This window comes from Carcharhinus amblyrhynchos, chromosome 11 (genome assembly GCF_965287045.1).
Source record: "Carcharhinus amblyrhynchos chromosome 11, sCarAmb.v2.hapA, whole genome shotgun sequence".
In the NCBI taxonomy this organism is placed as follows: Eukaryota; Metazoa; Chordata; class Chondrichthyes; order Carcharhiniformes; family Carcharhinidae; genus Carcharhinus; species Carcharhinus amblyrhynchos.
The window spans coordinates 16,589,588-16,612,604 of NC_137334.1; the positions used below are offsets into that span (position 1 = coordinate 16,589,588).

At 42.0% G+C, this 23,017-nt stretch overlaps 1 protein-coding gene across 1 annotated transcript in view; it reads left to right on the top strand.

The window, feature by feature from the left end:
- The first annotated feature begins 1,479 nt into the window (after positions 1-1,479).
- agap1 (ArfGAP with GTPase domain, ankyrin repeat and PH domain 1) overlaps positions 1,480-23,017 on the top strand; it is a 712,549-nt gene continuing 691,011 nt past the window's right edge. Inside the window, exon 1 of the mRNA XM_080198627.1 lies at positions 1,480-1,861. Coding sequence (XP_080054753.1) covers positions 1,696-1,861 — 166 coding nt within the window. The 5' untranslated portion in view covers positions 1,480-1,695. The remainder of the gene's footprint in view (positions 1,862-23,017) is intronic.

The following is a 23,017-nucleotide window of genomic DNA, read 5'->3' on the forward strand; positions in this document are numbered from 1 at the left end:
AGAGGTGGGGGTGGGCAGCATGGTGGCACAGTGGTTAGCACTGCTGCCTCACAGCACCAGGACCCGGATTCAATTTCTGTCTTGGGTGACTGTCCGGAGTTTGCACGTTTGCCCCGTGTCTTGTGGGTTTCCTCCACGTGCTCCGGTTTCCTCCCACAGTCCAAAGATGTGGGGGTTAGGTTGATTGGCCATGTAGGGCCATTATCCTCGTGTAGGGGATAGCAGGGTAAATATATGGGGTTATAGGAATAACAGGATGGGTGGGATTGTGATCAGTGCAGACACAATGGGCGAAATGGCCTCCTACTGTACTGTGGGGATTCTATGGAGAGAGGAGATGTGGCACAGCAGTTAGCACTGCCGCCTCACAGCGCCAGGGACTCGTGTTCAATTCCAGCCTTGAGTCACAATGTGTGTGGAATTTGCACATTCTCCCTGTGTCTGCCACGGGGGACTGGGGGGGTGGGGGGGTGGGGGGGGGGGGGGAGTTGAGACAGAAGGGGGTTGAGATGGGGGGATTTGGGATGGGTCTGAGGGTTGAGGCCTGGGTAAAATGCACAATTGATGGGTCAGTGCGGGTCCTTCAATTTCCTCCCACAAACCGAAAGACATGCAGGTTAGATGGAGTAGCCATGGTAAAACTGCCCCTCAGTGTCAGAAGGATTAGCAGGGTCAGTTAGTAGGGTTACAGAGATGAAGGGGAGGAATTGAGATAGGGGGAAGATTGAGACGGGGGGTGGGAGATTGAGACGAGGGGGGGGGGTGGGAGATTGAGACGGTGGGGGGGAGATTTAGACGGTGGGGGGGGAGATTGAGATGAGGGAAATTGAGATGGGGAGGAGATCAAGATGGACGTTGAGGTTGGGGGGGTTGAGATGGAGGATTGAGATGGGGGTTGAAATGCCTCGGGATGGGGTGGGAGGTTGAGATTAGGGGGGTTGAAATTGGGGGTTTTGAGATTGGGAGGTTGAGAGAGGAGTTTGAGACGGAAGGGGGGGTTTGAGACGGAAGTGGGGAGGGGGGTGAGACTGGGGAGGGGGGTGAGATGGGGGTGAGACCGGGGGGAGGGGGTTGAGACGGGGTGGGGGGGGTTGAGACGGGGTGGGGGGGCAGTTGAGATGGGGGATTTGGGATGGGGGTTGGGTTGAGCCTGGGTAAAATGCACTATCGATGAGTCAGTGCAGACTTGATGGGCCGAATGTGCTGTAGGGATTGTGAGGGGGGAGGATGTGAGGCAGGGTGAGGGGGGGGGGGGGAGAGAGAGAGAGAAAGAGCTGGGACCAGGAGAGGGAGAGAGAGAGCCGCGCGCTCACTTCGGCCTCCGCGGCGGTTGAACCGACACCAACGGCCGCTTGGCGCCCCTCCCCCCGCCCCGCGCGAGCTGAGCACAGAGCCTACCCGCTTCCCCTCACACACACCGGTCCGCGCGGGCCGCCACCGGTAGCAACCTCCCCTAACGCACATACACACCCCGGCGGCTTATGGAGCGGCTCCTCGCCGAGCCTGTGGCATTTTGGTCGGGGGAGGGAGTGTTGTCGAGGCGGAGGATGCTGCAGGGCTGCCGGGGGGAGGTTGTCCTGCTCTAGTCCGGCCTTCCCTACCCCCCTTGTCAGTCCAACCCCCCCCTCCCAAAAAACCCTCCTGTCTGTGGAGGAGTTGGGGGGGGTGGTTGGTTTTTCCCTTTCGGGTTTGGAAATGATGAATTACCAGCAGCAGTTGGCCAACTCGGCGGCCATCCGAGCTGAGATCCAGCGCTTCGAGAGCGTCCACCCCAACATCTACTCCATCTACGACCTGCTGGAGAGAATTGAGGAGCCCATCCTGCAGAACCAGATCAGGGAACATGTCATCAGCATTGAGGGTAAGTAGTCAAAGATTGGGGGGGAGAGAGCACAAACATTGAGGGGAGAGCGTGCAAACATTGAGGGTAAGCAGCCAAACATTTGAGGGGAGAGCGTGCAAACATTGAGGGTACACATCCAAACATTGAGGGGAAAGAGTACAAACATAGAAGGTACACATCCAAACATTGAGGATACATAGCCAAACATTGAGGGGAAAAGACACAGACATTGAGGGTACACATTCAAGCATTGAGGGGAAAAGACACAAACATTGAGGGTACACATCCAAACATTAGGGGAAAGAACACAAACATTGAAGATACACTGCCAACATTGAGAAGAAGGAACACAAACATTGAGGGAACACAGTGTGAACATTGTGGGGAAAGAACACAAGCATCAAGGGTACACAGTACGAACACTGAAGGGAAAAAACACACATTGAGGGTACACAGTGCGAACATTGAAGGGAAAGAACACATTTAGGATACACAGTGCGAACATTGAAGGGAAAGAACACATATTGAGGGTACACAGTGCGAACATTGAAGGGAAAGGAACACAAACATTTAGGATACACAGTGTGAACATTGAAGGGAAAGAACACACATTGAGGGTACACAGTGCGAACATTGAAGGGAAAGAGCACACATTGAGGGTACACAGTGCAAACATTGAAGGGAAAGAACACACATTGAGAGTACACAGTGCAAACATTGAAGGGAAAGGAGCACAAACATTGAGGGTACACAGTGCAAACATTGAGGGAAAGGAACACAAACATTGAGGGTACACAGTGCGAACATTGAAGGGAAAGAACACACATTGAGGGTACACAGTGCGAACATTGAAGGGAAAGAACACACATTTAGGATACACAGTGCGAACATTGAAGGGAAAGAACACACATTGAGGGTACACAGAGCGAACATTGAAGGGAAAGGAACACAAACATTTAGGATACACAGTGCGAACGTTGAAGGGAAAGAACACACATTGAGGGTACACAGTGCGAACATTGAAGGGAAAGAACACACATTGAGGGTACACAGTGCGAACATTGAAGGGAAAGAACACACATTGAGGGTACACAGTGCGAACATTGAAGGGAAAGGAACACAAACATTGAGGGTACACAGTGCGAACATTGAAGGGAAAGAACACACATTGAGGGTACACAGTGCGAACATTGAAGGGAAAGGAACACAAACATTGAGGGTACACAGTGCAAACATTGAGGGAAAGGAACACAAACATTGAGGGTACACAGTGCGAATACTGAGGGTATGCAGCCTAACATTAAGATTATGCAGCCAAACACTGAAGGGAAATAGTGTAAACATTAGCCAGCAAAAACCAAAACAGGTTCTAGGGACACACAACAGAAGCAATAGTTTTTGTGTATATACACATACACTACAAAAATAACACACGTTTTTAAAAACCTATTTAAAAATGTTTTTAAAATTTAATGTACCCAAACAAGCTTTTGAATACAAGTGTGCACACATTTATAATAGTATAGAAAATACATGTGACACAAATGAGTTGTTAGTAAAGGAGGCCAGGAGAGAGAAAAACTACTGCCAAGGTGTGAATTGAAGAGAAAATGGGTGGCTGTCAATTTTTAAAGTATTTTTTAAATATAAACTTGTCTCTTGTATGACCGAGGACTTTGACAAATTGGTTCTGAGATTGAATGCAAATATCCACCTGTGTAGCAAATGAGCTTTAGTCAAGGTAGCATTATTGATCAGATTTGATTCAGTTTTTCAGGTGCCTTGCATAAATGAAGGTGATTGGACCTCATACCTTGGGGCCTGTGACAGCAAGGATTTTGAAGTCATTGCATGTTATAGTTATGCTTTTGTGAATTTAAGATTTCTCTTCCAAGAATATTTTAAAATTCTGCCAGTGTGCTAGGATCCTTGTTAATAGTAGCTCTTGTCAAATCTATTTGATAGTGAGTGGCTTGTTGCTGAATGAGCCAGATTTTTTTATAAAGGGCATGGTCAGAATTGTACCAATTTAAGGCCAAACATACTCTGCTGTTTATCAAAGGAAGCTGTGTCACTATAGACCATATGTTGCTGATTTATTGTGTATCAAATCTTTTATTTTTCTGACAGCCATTTACTGTACAATACCATTCTTTTAGTTTAAGTGACATCAGTACAAGAATAAACATTTCTTGCTTACAAATAATAAACACCTGAGAATGAAACCAATTAATGAAATAACAGCATCTGCTGCTGTAGTGAGGATCTGAATTTAAAGTGGTTTTGTTTAATGATCTTCTTTATTACACATCTATAAAATGTTAATCGCAAAAAGGATTGATTTGACCAAGTGAAATTAATTGGTTAAAAATGTAACATGTTATTGCATACAGTAAAGAATGGGTGAATGTTACATTTGAAAATTTATTTCCATGGAGTTTTTAAACTAAGTGTTGTAGGATGGCTTGTATCATTGATTTTAGTCAGAATAATAATGTGTTGGTGGCGAGAGGGCCAAATTCAAGAGCATATGTAACAAACTGTGTCAGAGACCCAATAGTTAGTCCCAGCCTGACATGTTATTTATTCTGAGGACTTGTAACTTTTAGAGTGAGGTTCATTTTTGGAGTCTTTTTTAATGGGGCTATTTATGTTCCAACTTTAATGTTGTGCTGAAGCATTTTAATTGCACTGATGAAGATTTGAAGTACATACAGTGAGCCAGACCAGTTATTAACTCTTTGGGGGCATGAAAGTGTAACCCCAGCAGCTTGAGGTGTTTCACAGCAGAAGCACCATTTCCTTTACCCAGTTAAAATGTGGTCTGTGGGAATTCAACACTCTCCCCAGCTGAAAGATGCTTGAAGCTGCAGTTATGATATCAGCTAATATCAGGAAATGAATGAAGCTGAAAAGCAGCTTCAGAATTATGGACTGAGTGCAACCTTGGCGTATTAGCATAAATTATCTCTTTATGGCTACATATAATTTTGGAGTGTTATATCCCTTTGTGCTGTTCGAACTTGTGGCTTCCATTTCATTCTTGCATCAGTCAGTATATGATCCAGACATAATTTAAATGTGTAAGCCACTTTGATATATCATTATGATTATATTATTGTTTTATTGTTACTGTGGCTTTAGTTTTAATGTCTGCTTTGAGTTGTACACATGGAATGATGCTTTTGTTGGTTTTTTTAAACTTAATGTCTCTGGACTGCAAATGTGGACACTTTCCACATGCAAAGCACCTGAGACAAGACTGGTACAGACTTTTCAAGCAGGGTTCTACACAGCTAGAAGGCCACCATTCTGCCTATGTTGAGTACTTACAGGCAATTCAAAGCTTGCAGAGTTGTAAATCACTGTTTTGCTTAAATTTGAATTGTTCAATAATGTAATGTTGCTAAATAATGGCAAAGTAGGGATCCAGTGCTTAATACTTGGATTGAGATAATTTGAAATAAGTAGACTTTGAGTTAAAAGTTGAGTGTACTTTGTTGTGTGGGTTTGCATGGTGTTTTGGATTTTGGTGGGAGGTGCGGGACACGGTGGTTAGTAACAATCCAAAGGTATGTATACTAATCATGAAAAAATGTCAAGCTCACCAATAACTTGTACAGTTTCAGGCGACTCTTGCTCTCTGACTTGCTGATGTGTTTTCACTGATAAATGAAGCTTTCAAATGAATGATTTGTAAGTTCCATCTGGAAAGAAATTTATCACCTTATGCTTTCTGTTCTCAATAGACTTAACAGCTGTATATCATCCATAAATCTGGAATATTGCTTAGGAACTGTTTATTTTTAACCATAATCATTTTAAATTATGTGTTTGTTAATAGTGGGTGCTAGACTTACAAATAAACTTGAAAATAGTTGACTAAATTCTTGACTTTGAGATAATCTATCTGGGAAAACATGATTCTGCCTTGCTGAAGGAATAACTGTATTTGCCCCCCCCTCCCCCTTTGAGGCTCCTTGGTGTTCTCCGTCACTATTTGACTCCGCTGTTGGCCTCTTGTAAAATCTTGAAACTAGCCACCAGAGATGTACTTAGTGTTTTGCCCTTGACAGCCTAGGAGATTCATAATTCAGTTTGTGGGGAAACACATGCACACATTTTTCTCTATTAACAAGATCCAAGAATACTTTGTGTCCACAGTTGCCCCTCTGACAGTATCTTTGAATACTGTGTTCATGTTTGATGATTCTGTAATCAGGATAAACAGCACCTACATTCACAAGGGTACTAATTAAATAAAGTAGCAATACTGATTCCAAAATAAGGAGAGTGAAACAAGATTAAGCTGGCTCAGAATTTACTGTCTGAAAAGAAGGTTGCTCGGGGTGACCTTGTCGAAGTATTGAAGTTGTAAACAAGATAAACTCAGATTCAAAATGCACCAACAAAATAGGGCCAGAGGATATAAATAGAACTGATAGTAAAATGTCTTTTGGACATAGATTGTTTTACTTATGGATTTGGAGATATGTGAAGCAAGGCAAAAACATTGAAGCGAATTGAAATGGACAGCATTTTGGGAGAGTGGGTGTGAAGGAAGAATGAGCTTTTGATGGGGCAAATAGTTGGTTTTCATTTTCCACCACTCATTTTTAGTAGTAATGAACACCAGTGAAAGACAAATCTGAATGTGTTCTTAATGGCGAGTAATTTGGGAGCCGTGGAGAATCAAATACTTTAGAGATCCATGTGTGTGGAACTGAAAGTTAGAACGCAGTTGCAAAAAGTAATCAAAAAAGCAAATAGCATATTGGATTCTATCTTAAGGGGATTGGAATACAAAATTAAGGGAGGCATGCTTCAGTTGCACATAGCCTTGTCCAACCTCATCAGAAGCATTGTGTTTAGTTTTGAGTACCAAAACTCAGGAAAGATACATTGACTGTGGAAGAGGTGCAACCCAGATCTGTCAGAATGATATTCAGGCTGAAGAATTAAATTATAAAAACAGGATGCGTAAACCAGGCTTGCATTTTCTTGAACTCTGAAGGGTGACCAAATTGAAGTGTTTGAAATGTTGAAGAAATTCAGTGGGGTAGTCAGAGAGAAGCACTTTCTTCTAATGGAGGAATCCAGGACAAGTGGCATAGAAAATAGGACATTCAACTGTTTGAGCCTGCACCACCATTCAACAGGATCATGCTGATCCTCTATCTCAATGTTATACTCCAGCTGTCTCTCCATACTCCTTGATGCCTTTATTGTCTAGAAACCAATCTATTTCCTTCCTTAATATGTTCAGTGACTTAACCCCAGAGCCTTTTGTGGTAGAGAATTCCACAGGTTCTCTACTCTGAATGAAGAAGTTCTTCCTAATTTCAGCCCTAAATGGCCTACCCCATATTCTGAGATGGTGACCCCTTGTTTTAGACTTTCTAGCCAGACGTAACATCATCCCAACATTCACTCTGTCCAGCCCTGTCATAATTTTTTATGTTCCAATAAGTTCCTCTCTCATTCTTCAAAACTCCAGTGAGTCCAGGCCCAGTCAACCCAATTTCTCCCCATACACCAATCCTATCATCCCAGGAATCAGTCTGCAAAACCTGCGCAGCACATGACAAGTATATCCTTTTTTGGGTAAGATGACCAAAACTGCATACAGTGCTCCAGTTGTGGCCTTACCAAAGCCATGTGCAGCTGCAGTACAGCATCCTTGCTCCCATAACTCAAGTCATCTTGCAATGAAGGCCAACATACTATTTGCCTTCCTAACTGCTTGCTGCACTTGCTTTCAGTAACTGGTATACAAGGACACTTAAACTTAAGCCTCTTTGCACGTCAGCATTTCCCAATCCTTCACCCTTTAAATAATACTCTGCCATTCTGTTTTACCCACTGAAGTGGATAACTTTACACTTATCCACGTTATACTGCATCTGTCATACATTTGTCCAATCACTCAACTTGTATAAATTGCCTTGAAGCCTCTCTACATCCTTCTCATCATTCACATTCCCACCTAATTTTGTGTCATCGGCAAACTTGTAAATATTACATTTGGTTCCCTCACCCAAATCATCAATATATGTTGTGAACAACTGAGGTCCAAGCGGTACCCCAAGAGTGACTGCTTGCCACTACAAAAAGACCCATTTATTCCGACCATGTTTCCTGCCTGCTAACTAATTCTCAATCCATGCCAAGATAGAACCCAATTCCATGTATTTTAGTTTTGCACATTAACCTCTTGTGTGGGACTTTATCAAGAGCTTTCTGAAAATCCAAATACACTACCCCTGCTGGTTCTTCCATATCTATTCTACTAATTACTTCTTTAAAAAACTCCAGTAAATTTGTCAGACATGATTTCTCTTCCATAAATCCATGTTGACTTTGATTAATCTAGTTGATATTTTCTAAGGGTCTTGTTCATAATAGACGAGTATTTTCCCTACCACTGATGTTAGAATCAACACATTCACTATTGCCATGGTCACTATCTTTGGTACCCTGGGCAGTGGATTATCAGGCCATGCAGATTTGTTGGCTTTCAGCCCCAATAATTGCTACATCCCTTTTTTTTAACTAACATTAGTTTCTTTCAATTCCTCCTCCTCACTAGACCCTTGGTTCCCTAGTCTTTCTGGGAAGTTCTTTGAGTCTTCTGTGAAGTCAGAAATGAAGTAATTGTTTAATAGCTAAGCCATTCCTTTGTTCTCCATTATAAATTCTCCAGTTTCAAACTGTAAAGGACCTATATTTGTCTTCACTAATCCTTTTACTTTTTATATAGTTATAAATGCTTTTACTGTCCCCTTTTGTGTTCTTTCTTGTACTCTATTTTTTCCCTCTTAATCAATTTCTTGGTCCTTCTTAAAGAATTGGAGCTGGGCCATTTAATGGGGAAATCAGGAAGCACTGAAATCAGTGGAATAGTGGAAAGTTGAAATATGGGTCCCTAGAAGGCTGTGCTAAGATTGTTAGAGCTTGGATGATATCAAGAGAAACGGAGCAATAGAGTTAAGATGCAGATGAACCATGATTAACAGAATGTGGGGATAGGCTAATCCTACTCCTCCGCTCGAAAACCAATAACTTGCTTATGAGAACTGTGTGTTTTCGGAGATTGAAGGAAGACGTAGACATGATTTTTTTTTCTCTATTGTTTAGAGACCCTTAGCAGTGGGGTCAGTAACTAGAGGGCATAGATTTAAAGTAATCGGTAGAAGGATTAAGAGGGAATTGAGTAATTCTTTCATCCAGAGGGTGCTGAGGGATTGAAACTTGATGCCTGAAAGAGTGGTAGGGGCAGGAACTCTCATCACATTTTAGGATACTTGGATGTGCTTGTTGTCGTAACCTACAGGGCTCAGATCTAAGAGCTGGAATGTGGAATTAGGTTGGATAACAGTTTTCAGTAAGAAGTCTCACAACACCGGTTAAAGTCCAACAGGTTTATTTGGCAGTACTAACTTTTGGAGTCTCAAGCTCCTTCAGGCGAGTGAGGACTTATGCCCTGTTTATCAACATATAAAGACACAAACTCAATTTACAAGATAATGTTGGAATGCGAGTCTTTACAGGTAATCAAATCTTAAAGGTACAGACAATGTGAGTGGAGGGAGGGTTAAGCACAGGTTAAAGAGGTGTGTATTGTCTCCATTGAGAACAGTTAGTGAGATTTTGCAAGTCCAGGCAAGCCGTGGGGGTTACAGATAGTGTGACGTGAGCCCAAGATCCTGGTTGAGGCTGTCCTCGTGTGCGGAACTTGGCTATCAGTCTCTGCTCAGTGATCCTGCGTTGTCGTGAAGGCCATCTTGGAGAATGTGTACCTGTGACTGCTAAAGTGTTCCCCAACTGGAAGGGAACACTCCTGCTTGGTGACTGTTGAGCGGTGTTCATTCATTTGTTGTCATAGCGTATGCATGGACTCCCCAATGTATCATGCCTTGGGACATCCTTTCCTGCAGTGTATCAGGTAAACAACGTTGGCTGAGATGCAAGAGTGTGTACCGTGTATCTGGTGGATGGTGTTCTTATGTGAGATGATGGCATCCGTGTCGATGATCCGGCATGTCTTGCAGAGGTTGCTGTGGCAGGGTTGTGTGATGTTGTGATCACTGTTCTCCTGAAGGCTGGGTACAACCTCAAACAGACCATTGTCCGCAGCAAACTACCCAGGTACACGGTACGTACTCTTGCGACTTGGCCAACGTTGTCTACCTGATAAGCTTCAGGAACGGATGCCCCGAGGCATGGTACATTGGGGAGACCACGTAGATGTTATGACAACGAACGAATGAACACTGCTCAACAATCACCAGCAGGAGTGCTCCCTTCCAGTCAGGGAATACTTCAGCAGTCAAAGGAATTCAGCCTCTGATCTTTGGGTAAGCGTTCTCCAAGGCGGCCTTCATGACACACGACAACAACGCAGAATCGCTGAGCAGAAACTGATGGCCAAGTTCCACACATGTGAGGACGGCCTCAACCGGGATCTTGGGTTCATGTCATAATATCTGTAACCCCCATGACTTGCCTGGGTTTGCAAAATCTTACTAACTGTGCTCGATGGAGACAATACACACCACTTTAACCTGTGCTTAACCCTCTCTCCACGCACATTGTCTGTACCTTTAAGACTTGATTACCTGTAAAGACTCACATTCCAACCATTTTCTTGTAAATTGAGTTTGTGTCTTTATATGCCCTGTTTGTGAACATGAGTCCTCAGTCACCTATGAAGGAGCTTGAGGCTCCGAAAGCTAGTGCTGCCAAATAAACCTGTTGGACTTTAACCTAGTGTTGTGAGACTTCTTACTGTGCTTACCCCTGTCCAACGCCAGCATCTCCACATCATAGCACTTTTCAGCCAGCACTGATATGATGGGCTTTGGCAAAAAGCTAGGTGCCAGCATTTTAGATCTCTGCTGTATTTTTCTGGACTTTTGAAGTTCCAGAAAAATTCTAACCTTTCATTAGGGTATTTATATTATTGTTACATATATAGTTTTACTTAGCAAAACTGTCAATGTTATGAAATGCTGGAAACTGCACCTGAAATGTTCTTGATTGTAGAGTGAAGAAACACATTGTGTTAACATATGGCTGTGAGAATTTTCAATTTTTTTTATGTGACTGGACAGAATAAATTGGCAAGCTACTCGAGTTTCTCATCTAAACTTTTGAAAGACAATGTCATCTAAAGGAAAACTGTACTTTCAGTGTTGAAGACTTATTTGAAATTAGGATATTAATAATCAGCAAATATAAAAAACTGTTGATCTCACCAATGCTGGTGAGCTCCAGTGAAAATGTAATGTTAACCTAAAGGTAGCCCAGTAGACTAGACTAACATGTAATTATGCACCTCTGCTGTTACAGTAATAACGTACACTTCGTTTTGTCTGAGCCTCAAAGACCTTGATTGCAAAAGTACATCTTGTAACTGCTATTGGGACTTTGGCTAAAAGAAATTACTGTCTTAGTCATTCATTTTAGGGCCATCTTTGGCTGTGGGTTAATTCCCATCCAGGGAAATGTTCAGATTTGTCATGATTAAGAATATTAAGTATTTGGATATATAAAATCAGAGCATAAACATCATCTGGACAAAATGGAACCTGTTTTTAAAAAGAGTCCTTCCATATCTGCAACTTATAATGAACTTCATTTGTTGCTATTTGTTATGCTTTTCCTACTTCAGTCTTAATTCCAAACTTCACCATGAATCTTGTTAGTCTTATCACTGGTCCTTGATATATATCGAATTAAACAAGTCAATTGTGCTTCAAGAATAAATGTGGCCTTCTGTTAGTATTCTGAAGGCTGCTTTCGCATAATGTTGTGGGTGAAAATAAGAACATAAGAAATAGGAGCAGGAGTAGGCCATCTGACCCTTCGAGCCTGCCCCGCCATTCAATAAGATCATGGCTGATCTGTCGTGGCTCAGTTCCACATTCCCGCCCTCTCCCCATAACCCTTAATCCCCTCTCTTATCAAAAACCCATCAACCCGCTTCTTAAAAATATTTAGGGAGGTAGCCTCCACCACTTCAACGGGCAGAGAATTCCAGAGATTCACCACCCTTTGAGTGAAGAAGTTCTTCCTCAACTCCGTTTTAAACCGCCCCCCCTTTATCTTGAGGCTGTGCCACCTAGTCCTACTGTCCTTTCTGAGCAGGAAGAGTCTCTCCACCTCTATCCTATCCATCCCATTCATCATCTTATACGTCTCAGTGAGATCTCCCCTCATTCTTCTAAACTCTAATGAGTACAAGCCTAGTTTATTCAGCCTCTCCTCATAGCTCAACCCCCTCAACTCCGGCATCAGCCTAGTAAACCTCCTCTGCACTCCCTCCAAGGCCAAAATATCCTTGCGTAAGTGCGGCGACCAAAACTGCACACAGTACTCCAGCTGCGGCCTCACCAATGCCCTATATAGCCGCAGCAAGACCTCCCTACTTTTATATTCGATCCCCCTCGCTATGAAGGCCAGCATCCCATTCGCCTTCCTGACCACCTGCTGCACCTGCAAGCTGGGTTTTTGCGACTCATGCACAAGGACCCCGAGGTCCCTCTGCACTGTCGCCTGCTGCAGTTTTTCTCCACATAAGTAGTAACCCTTCCTACCATTATTCCTACCAAAGTGGACCACCTCGCACTTGCCAACATTAAATTCCATTTGCCATTTCCTGGCCCATTCGCCCAGCCTATCTAGATCCTTCTGCAGACTCTCCACACCCTCTGCACAATTTGCCTTTCCACCAATCTTGGTGTCATCAGCAAATTTCGACACCATACACTCGGTTCCCTCCTCCAGATCATCTATATAAATGGTAAATAGCTGAGGCCCCAGCACCGACCCCTGAGGCACTCCACTAGTCACCAACCGCCAATCCGAATAGCACCCATTGACCCCCACTCTCTGCCTCCTATTTGACAACCAGTCCTCTATCCACGCTAACACCCTACCCCCAACTCCATGTCCCCTGACCTTCTGCAGTAACCTCTTGTGACGTACCTTGTCAAACGCCTTCTGAAAATCAAGAAAGACCACATCCACCAGCTCTCCTCTATCCATCGCCCTAGACACATCCTCATAGAACTCAAGTAAATTTGTCAAACATGACTTCCCCTTAACGAAATGCAGCATGTTATGTTTATTCAAAGTGATATATAAGTGGCTTCAAGATCTATTTTTGATCTTCTGCACTTTGGTTCGTTTAAAAACACATAGTGCCTTTATTTGTGTATAATTACCTCTGAATGAAATTATATTGTACATAATGACTCCTTATTCCTTCCTATCTTGTATAATTTCTGACTAGTATGCATTGAATCATTCTTCTTGGTCATGTGTAATGTTGTCTCCCATTCTTAATGTCTTTTTTTGTGCAAAGTCGTTGCTGTTTGCTCCCTAATCATATTATCTGACACCAGCAGCTTGTACTGCATCTAATCCTCCATGTAAGAAATTCTTGGGCCTTTTCTTTATTGCCATCTTTAAAAATTCTGATCCAACCATAACACTTTCGGGCAAAACAAACTGTCAGCATCCACCTGTATAGGCAAGAATGCGAGAGATCTATTTTACAGCTGCAGCAGTCAGAATGCCTCTAATGTTTGACAGACTTGTAACCCTGCCTTGTACTGTAGCTACTGCGATTATGTTTAGACATGCCCTGAATGCCCAAATGGGAGTAGCTGACTGTAATTTATGTCAGAATGTATCTAGTTGTAGTGGAAGAGTATGATTCAGGCCCAATTGATTGTATGAATTAAATTCTTAGAAACCAGCATTTGCTACATTTGCAGTGACTAGCCTTTATAAATTAAGGCAAATGATGCAGTGGCAGAGAAGATGGAGCTTCACTCCTGTTACTAATCAGTAGGGTATTTATGTGCTTTGACAAGCTGTGAATCAGACCCTCTTGTTATTTTGGAACTTTGAACTTCATTTTCTCTTTGTAGTTCAAATGTGTAAATGCTGATTCTTTATCTAAAGAGCCATCCCAAATTTTCCAGTGCTTCAGATGAGACTTAAAAAAAAATTCAGAGGATGTGGACGTTGTTTGCAAAGCCAGTTTTTTTCCCAAAAATATACTCAAAAAAATTTGTGCAAAGGACATTCCAAAAAATTTCAAATTGGACACTCCAGAAATTGGGGGAATGGCATAGTAGTCAGCACTGCTGCCTCACAGCACCAGGGACCTGGGTTCGATTCCCACTTGAGTCACTGTGTCAATTTTGCACTTTCTCCCCATGTCTGCGTGGGGTCCCTCCAGGTGCTCCAGTTTCCTTCCACAGTCAGAAAGACATGATGGTTAGGTGCATTGACCTGAACAGGCACTGTAGTGTGAAGGCTAGGGGAATTTCACAGTAACTTCATTGCAGTGTTAATGTAAGCCTTGCTTGTGACTAATAAATAAACTTTACATTCTCGAAGGAGGTGGGCAATGGTCTCTTGCCCATCCCGAGTTGCTCTTTTAGACAACTAGATGGATTGCTTCTCCACCTGTCCCTCCCTGCTTTTTCAATGCATAAAACCCATCATATTTTTACTTCTCTTCAGTTCCAAAGAAGACTCATATTGGACTCAAAACATTAACTCTTCACAGATGCTGCCAGACCTGCCAATTTTTTTTTTAATTCAGCACTTTGTTATATTTTGGATGGGTTTCTTAGCAAGTATGCAGAGCAGCTAAGAGTCAACCACATTACTTTGGGTATGGAGTCACATATATAGGTCAGATCAAGTAAAGTATCGTTCCCTAGAAGAACAATAATGAACCAGACGGGTTTTTATTTCAATCCAGAAGTGAAACACAGAAACATAGAAATTTGAAGCAGAGTAGGCCATTCAGCCCTTCGAGCCTGCTCTGCCATTCATTTTGATCATGGCTGATCATCCTGATCTCCCTTCTCCCCCACATATCCCTTGATCCCTTTAGCCCCTGGAGCTATATCTAATTTCTTCTTGAAATCAGATAATGTCTTGGCCTCACCCACATCCTGTGATAGTGAATTCCACATATTCATCACCCTGTATATTTAATTCACTCAATTTAAATTTTCTAGCTGCTGTGGTGGCGAGGTGGTCCACTTTGGTAGGAATAATGGTAGGAAGGATTATTACTTACGTGGAGAAAAACTGCAGCAGGCGACGGTGCAGAGGGACTTCGGGGTCCTTGTGCATGAGTCGCAAAAACCCAGCTTGCAGGTGCAGCAGGTGGTCAGGAAGGCGAATGGGATGCTGGCCTTCACAGCGAGGGGGATTGAATATAAAAGTAGGGAGGTCTTGCTGCGGCTGTATAGGGCATTGGTTAGGCCGCACCTGGAGTACTGTGTGCAGTTTTGGTCGCCGTACTTACGCAAGGATATTTTGGCCTTGGAGGGAGTGCAGAGGAGGTTTACTAGGTTGATGCCGGAGTTGAGGGGGTTGAGCTATGAGAAGAGGCTGAATAAACTAGGCTTGTACTTGTTAGAGTTTAGAAGAATGAGGGGAGATCTCATTGAGATGTATAAGATGATGGATAGGATAGAGGTGGAGAGACTCTTCCCACTCAAAGGATAGTAGGACTTGGGGGCACAGCCTCAAGATAAAGGGGGGGCGGTTTAAAACGGAGTTGAGGAAGAACTTCTTCACTGAAAGGGTGGTGAATCTCTGGAATTCTCTGCCCGTTGAAGTGGTGGAGGCTACCTCGCTAAATATTTTTAAGACGCGGGTTGATGGGTTTTTGATAAGCGAGGGGATTAAGGGTTATGGGGAGAGGGCGAGAATGTGGAACTGAGCCACAACAGATCAGCCATGATCTTATTGAATGGCGGGGCACGTTCGAGGGGCTAGATGACCTACTCCTGCTCCTATTTCTTATGTTCTTATGGTGAGATATGAACTTGTGTGTCTGGATTATTGGTCAAGGCCTTTGGATGTTAGTTTAGTAACATGACTGCTATGCTATTTGTAGCGAAGTTTGGATTGCACTGGTGCAGGAGTTCTGGACACTAGCACATGTAATGGAAGTCTTTGGGCAGAATTTTCCTGTCCCATCCGCCACAGGAATCATAGCAGGTGGGGGCGGACCATGCAGAAGTCTGTAGACCTCAGGTAACAATTTCCTTGGGGTGAGCGTGACTGGAAAATCCCACCCATTGTCTCTGAAATTGATCCAAATTGTTACACTTGCATTTATTGCTAGCACAAGAATTTTGACTTTTTCTTGTTGTCGGTACTACAACTGAATTCAGGTTGACTTAAAGATCAGAGGATCCAATGACTTGCAAAAAATTCTAGCTCTTTGTTATATTGTTGTATTATTCCTATGCTACATGGGAGTTATATGTTCATGTCTATGTATATATAAGTATCCAGAGTGTCATGTCATTCACCACTGCACTGTGCATTGAACCAAAAATGTATCAGTCTGTAGTAACTTGAGAAATAGATTTGATGAAGCTGCAGCATTTGAGTCTGAAAGTGTGATCTGAGAACCACAAGACATAATACTATTTATTGATTGTAATTCAGGAGGTCTATAGGAAGTAGGCGTGTAATCAACCTGAATTATAATGAAACTAGCTTTATTGTGTTATTGTATAAAGTGTTTATTGTATAAAGCCTCTACCTCCATTGGCAATGTGTGAAATCCAATTGAAAGCTGCATGTTTGCCATATTGCTGTGCTTTGTTGTGTCAATGAAATTAGACTGTGGGTGGGGGATAACTTAAATATACATCAACCAGTACATGCCACTGAGACCTGAATGTAGTAATTAAGATGAGGTTAAATATTCTTAAAAATGTGGTTGGATAAATAATGAGTAAAGAAATAACAAACAAACTGGCATTTGTACAGCAGTTTTCATTCAGAATGTCTCAAAGCATTTCCTTAAAAAACTTGGATAAGCTGTGTGGTATAACAGGAAAGGATAATCCTATGAATTTAGCAATTTCTTAATCCGCTTTCTGCACATTTAATGTGTGATTTTGCATTTCCCCATGTTATTTTCGGATTGACTGTTCCCAGGTCAGACCAAATGAAATGAGGTGGCGGGTCAAAAATTTTTTTTCTCTATCCTGCCAAATACTATAGAGTAGGATGTAGCAGGAACAGCACATACATATTAAGCCTGGACTCAGAATTAAGTGCTGAATTTCTATTGAGGTCTAGTGAATTTTTAAAAATTCTGTATCCTCCTCAAAGTAGATTTTTTAAACAAAAATGTGATCATATTGGTCTGCAGCAGTCAAGCATTGAAGTAATAGCTCATGTTTTTACAAGTAATTGATATTTTAATCAACTCAGTTTTTAGGAGTATGTGTTGAATCATTAAGCGAGGAAAATAGTGGATGGTTCTGGCAGCCAATGTACAGAAATTCTTTATTGATCTCTTAAATGAATCGTACAGCTTTTAGAGTTATGTAACATTTTATAACTTACAAATGTTATAGTCATATCAATTCTTATCTAATTTAACCGGCTTTTGAACTTTTTAAGAAAGTTTAGCTAGAATTGAGACAGTGATCCTGCAAGATTTCACCTTGGTCACTGAGACCATGGTGAAGCTTGCAGGAATTGTGAGAGAGGGGGCTCTTAGAGATTTCCAAAAATTTATGCAACCCTGGACCAGCAAACTATAGGTGTTTCAACATGTAGAAAATAGTGTTTTGGGAGAGGTTTCCCAAGAGGGGATTTTGCAGGTGGGACATGTGGCCTGTGAACTGTTGCTACTGATATTCTGTGTGGACTTTTTGGATTGATGCAGAGTATTGAATGTTAAGAACTCTCTAATCCCAGTCTTTGGTTATGTTGGCCTGGTTTATATGCTAATGCCTCTTGTTGTGGTTGCTTGAGTCAAAATCTGGTAGTTGAGATCTGTTGAGGTTTTCTCATAATGATCACATATTTGCATGCTGAGAGTCATGAAACGTTTAACTGAAAGTTCCCATTCATCTTAGTTCCTCTGGGGAGTTGTTAATAATGGATCTTGGTGCCCTGGTTTCAGTTTTGTCTACCAGTGAAGGAGCAACTTTTTGCAAGGCTCTCAAAATTCACACAGGCAAAACCAACAGATAAATAAATACAAGCACATGTAGGAGAGATTTGCCTGGTCTATCAAAGCTGGATTGTCAGGATTGGTGTTGTAGCTTGAATGGTCTATTGAAGAACACGGACAGTTTGCTGCTGCTTTGGGAAAGGATGGACCTTTAGAATGGATTGAACCATCCTTATCATGAACCCTAGTCCATAAAGTTTCTCTTCTAGTTCAGTAAAGGTCAAGATGGTGATTTCTCCGCAGCTTGCTAAATTGAGTTAAAACATTTTGTTGTGTTTATTGTTCTTTTAGAATAGTGATATTCTCTGTCCCAGGACAGATTGGATATAGCTATACTAAGAGGCTGGCTATTTGCAGTTAGAGAAAGTTTAATGGCCTGACAGAACAGGCAGTATGAAAAATCTTGTTTATTTTGACATTTGTTGCTCCCTGCCACCTCTCAGTAAAATGGCATTAAGAAGCAGCTGGCTAAGAACCTGAATGTCTGTTGCAATAAATTTTACATGCAGCTGCAGGGATATATTTCAAGTAGTGCCTTTGAATGAAAGGCAAACAGTTATATTTTATGTCTTGTTATAAATATTTCTGTTATCTCCTGTTTGTGCATTTGTTGGTTTGTTTGTTTTAGGTTGAGCAGGTTTAGCGAGTGGAGAATGGTGAAACTGACATGAGGAACTGAGGGAGAGAGCAGAGAGAGTACGAATGTTACATTGGTGAGGATAGACGGGGTTGGAGTAATAGAACAGATGGTGGCCAGAGAGGGGAAATTAAGGTCTGATAGGATATAGGAAACGCAGTATGTGGGAGGGTGTTGATGTTAAAGGAAAATTAGTCTACGATGGGTTAACTACTGTCAGCTTAAATTTCAGGAAGGGAATAATTGGCAACGATTTGTACATTTTGAGCCTGAATGTGGAAAGTTCTCTTTATTTTAGGTGATACAGTGAACAGGCATAACGGTTTGTTTGTACAATGCAATTTTCATGCACGTTTTGTATTCTGTCTTTTTTTTTGCATTTGGTGCTGAATTACTTCCTGTAATCAGTGAATCGGGCAGGGTGGATGATTCTCTTTTGTCTTGATTGTTCATATTAATGTATAACTGATTTTTTGTTTATTTTTAATTATCTGTGTGTTATTAGTACAGTAGGAAGTCTCCCAACACCAGGTTAAAGCCCAGGTTTATTTGGTAGCACAACTTGGTGTTGTGAGACTTCTTACTGTGCTTACCCCAATCCAATGCCGATATCTCCACATCATATTATTAGGACTACAGGCTCCCAATCTGAATGTATGCTCAGAAAGTTTGTAATCTCATTTCTTGTACATTTCAGTACCTACCCTCAACCCCAAGCAAGGTGAGGTTGTCAGTTGAGAAAACTAACAGTAATGTCCAAAACAGGCTCCCTTTTTCATAGACTCCCTACAGTGCGGAAGGAAGCCATTCAGTCCATCGAGTCTGCACCGACCACAATCCCATCCAGGCCCTATTCCCAGAACCTCACATATTTACCCTGCTAATTCCCTGGCACTAAGGGTCAATTTAACATTGCCAATCAACCTAACCCACACATCTTTGGACAAATGTTTTGCAAGGTTGAATTTAAGAGAGTATTTGATTTTTGTTCTGGCTTACAATTTTTATTTTGTAAATGCAATTGCTCACTTAACCAGAAGTTATGCATATTATGAACTAAAGGGTTAACTAGGAGAATGGTGTAAAATGCAAAAGACTGGAAGAAGTCTGTATCCTATGCATAATAATATTAACCATCAGTGAAGTGTGCATGTTAAGTAGATGAGTTATTTTGAGTTTGACTGTTAGCAGTGGTGTTACACCATAATAATTTTGTATATATATTTGGCAGGGGGAGGGGACTCAGACTGTTAGCAGAATAGGGACACAGTATAACATAAAAAAGCAATCAGGTCAGAAAGAATACAGCAGTAGTAATTTTCAAGGGAGTAAGACAAGGCTGGAGGTCTTTAATGCTAGAAGTATTAAAGGTAAAACAAATGAGTTAAGGGCGGAAATTGATTTGATCTGATTTATTATTGTCACGTATTAACATACATGAAAAATATTGTTTCTTGCTTCCTGTACAGACAAAACAAATCGTTCATAGACAAGGAAATGAGAGAGTGCAGAATGTAGTGTTGCAGTCATAGCTAGGGTGTAGAGAAAGATCAACTTAATGCAAGGTAGGTCCATTCAACAGTCTGACAGCAGACTTTGTAATTGTGACATGTATAATTATGATATAATAGCCGTCACAGACGTGGTTGAATGAGGGGCAGGATTGGTAGCTCAATGTTCTGGGATATAGAATCTTCAGGCAAGACAAAGAAGCGGGTAAAAGAGGAGGAGGTATTGCATTATTAGATAAAGTAGCAGTTACTGCAAGAAAGAGAGATGATATTTTGACGGGGGGGACATCAAATTAAGCTTTGTGGATAGAGCTTAGGAATTTAAAAAAGGGACAGCTTCATTGCTAAGTGTTTATTATTGACACCCAGATTGTCAGTGGGAAATTGAAGAGCAGATATGTGGGAAATTTGCAGAGAGGTGTAAAAATAATAAGATGGTAATTATATCAGATGATTTCAACTTTCCCACCATTAATTGGGATAGCCATCACGTAAGGGCTTAGATGGAGTGGAGTTCTTAAAAGGTACACAGGAAAACTTCTTAGGTCAATATGTAGAGGATCCAAGAAGGGAAGGAGCTGTGCTGGACCTAATTCTGGGGAATGAAGTTAGAAAGGTGGTTGATGTGTTGGTGGGGGAGCATTTTGGTGATAACGACCATAACATGGTTCAATTCAAATTTGTTATGGACAAAGAAATTGACAAGTTGCAGAAAAATGTTTTGGATTGGGAGAGAGTAGATTTTAACAAACTTCACCAAGAACTGGCCAAGATAGACTGGAATGGGTTACTTGTGGGGAAATCTACAGAAGAGCAGTGGGGAGTGTTCAAAGATGAAATGGGGAGGGTACAGGCTCAACATGTCCCCTCTAGGATAATAGGAAGGTGTAACAAACCCAGAGAACCATGGATGACCAGAGACATTCAGGATACAATAAGAAGGAAAAGAAAAGCTTTTAAAAAGTATAAGGGGAGTAAGTCTGCAGAGGCATTAGTGGAGCATAGAAAGTGCAGGATGAAACTTAAGAAATCAATTAGGAGAGCAAAGAGGGGATATGAGAAAGCTCTGGTTGATAAGAGTAGGGAAAATCCTAAGATATTCTATAAGTATATCAATGGGAAGAGGATAACCAGTGAAAGAGTAGGATCCATTAAGACCAAGGGGGAAATCTGTGGGTGGAGGTAGAGGATATTGGTAGGGTGTTAAACAAATATTTCACATCTGTCTTCACCCATGAGAATGAAAATGTAGTTATGGAACTTGGGGAGAGAGACCATGAAGCTCTAGAGAAAATTATCATAGGGAGTGACAAGGTATTGGAGGTATTGGGGTCTTAAAAGTGGACATATCTCCAGGTCCAGATGAATTGTGTCCCAGGCTGTTGTGGGAGGCAAGGGAAGAAATTGCAGAGGCTCTGATCCAAATTTTTAATTCCTCCCTGGCCATCGGGGAGGTGCTAGAAGACTGGAGAACAGCTAATGTTGTTCCACTATTTAGGAATGGTTGAAGAGATAAGCCAGGAACTACAGATCAGTGAGTCTCATGGCTGTGATTGAGAAACTACTGGAGAAGATTCTGAAGGAGAGAATCTATCTCCATTTGGAGAGGCGAGGTTTGATCAGGGATAGTCAGCATGGTTTTGTCAGAGGGAGGTCATGCCTAACAAATTTGATTTAATTTTTTGAGCATGTAACCAAGTGTGTGGGTGAGGGCAGTGCATTTGATGTAGTTTAAATGGATTTCAGCAAAACTTTTGACAAAGTCTCATATGGGAGACTTATTAAGATGGCTAATGTACAAGGGATATAGGGTAATCTGACAAGGTGGATTCATAATTGGCTTAGTCGTAGGAGACAGAGGGTGATGACAGATGGCTGGTTTAGTGACTGGAGGCCAGTGACCAGTGGTGTATCATAGGGATCTATGCTGGGTCCCATATTGTTTGTAATTTATGTAGGTGACTATGTGGGGGTAGGATCTGTAAGTTTGCCGATGACACAGTGATTGGCCAGGTGGTTAACAGTGAGATTGAGTGTCTTGGGTTATAGGAAGATAAAGGTGAGATGGTCAAATGGGCGGATAAGTGGCACATGGAATTTAACCCTGAAAAGTATGGTGTGATGCACTTTGGAAGGAGTAAATTGACAAGGAAGTATACAGTGAAAGGTCTGACTCTGGGAACAAAGGGACCTTGGCTTGTTTATCCATAGATCTCTAAAGGCAGAAAAGCAGGTTAATAGGGTGGTTGGAAAAAGGCATATGGCACATTCACCTTTATCAGTCGGAGTACAGATTACAAAAGCAGAGAGGTCATGATGGAGTTGTATAGAACTTTGGTGAGGCCACAGCTGGAGTACTGTGTGCAATTCAGGTTGCCACATTGTAGGAAGGATGTGAATGCACTGGAGAGGGTGCAGTGGAGATTTACCAAGATGCTGCCTGGAATGGAACATTTAAGTTATGAAGGAGGTTGGATAGGCTTGGGTTGTTTTTGTGAGCAGAGAAGACTGAGAGGTGACCTGATTGATGTGTTCAAGATTACGAGGGGAATGGACAGGGTCAATAGGGACCAGCTATTCCCCTTAGTTGAAGGGTCTGTTACAAGGGAACACAGTTAAAATGAGGGGTGGGAAGTTTAGGGGGGATTTGAGCAAAACCTTTTTTATTTAGAGGATGCTGATGGTTTAGAATGCACTGCCTGGGAGGATGGTGGAGGTGGGATGTCTCATATCCTTTAAAAAGTACATGGATGAGTACTTCGCACGCCAGAACATTCAAGGCTATGGGCCAAGTGCTGGCAAGTGGGATTAGGTGGGCAGGTCAGGGCGTTTCATGTGTCAGTGCAGACTCAGTGGACCGAAGGGCCTCTTCTGCACTGCAGTATTCTGTGGTTGTGTATTACATTTGAATGTAAGTAACATTACACGAGGCAATGGCCATCTGCAACAAGAGAATCTAACCATTCCCCCCATGATTTTCAATGGCATTATCATCGCTGAAT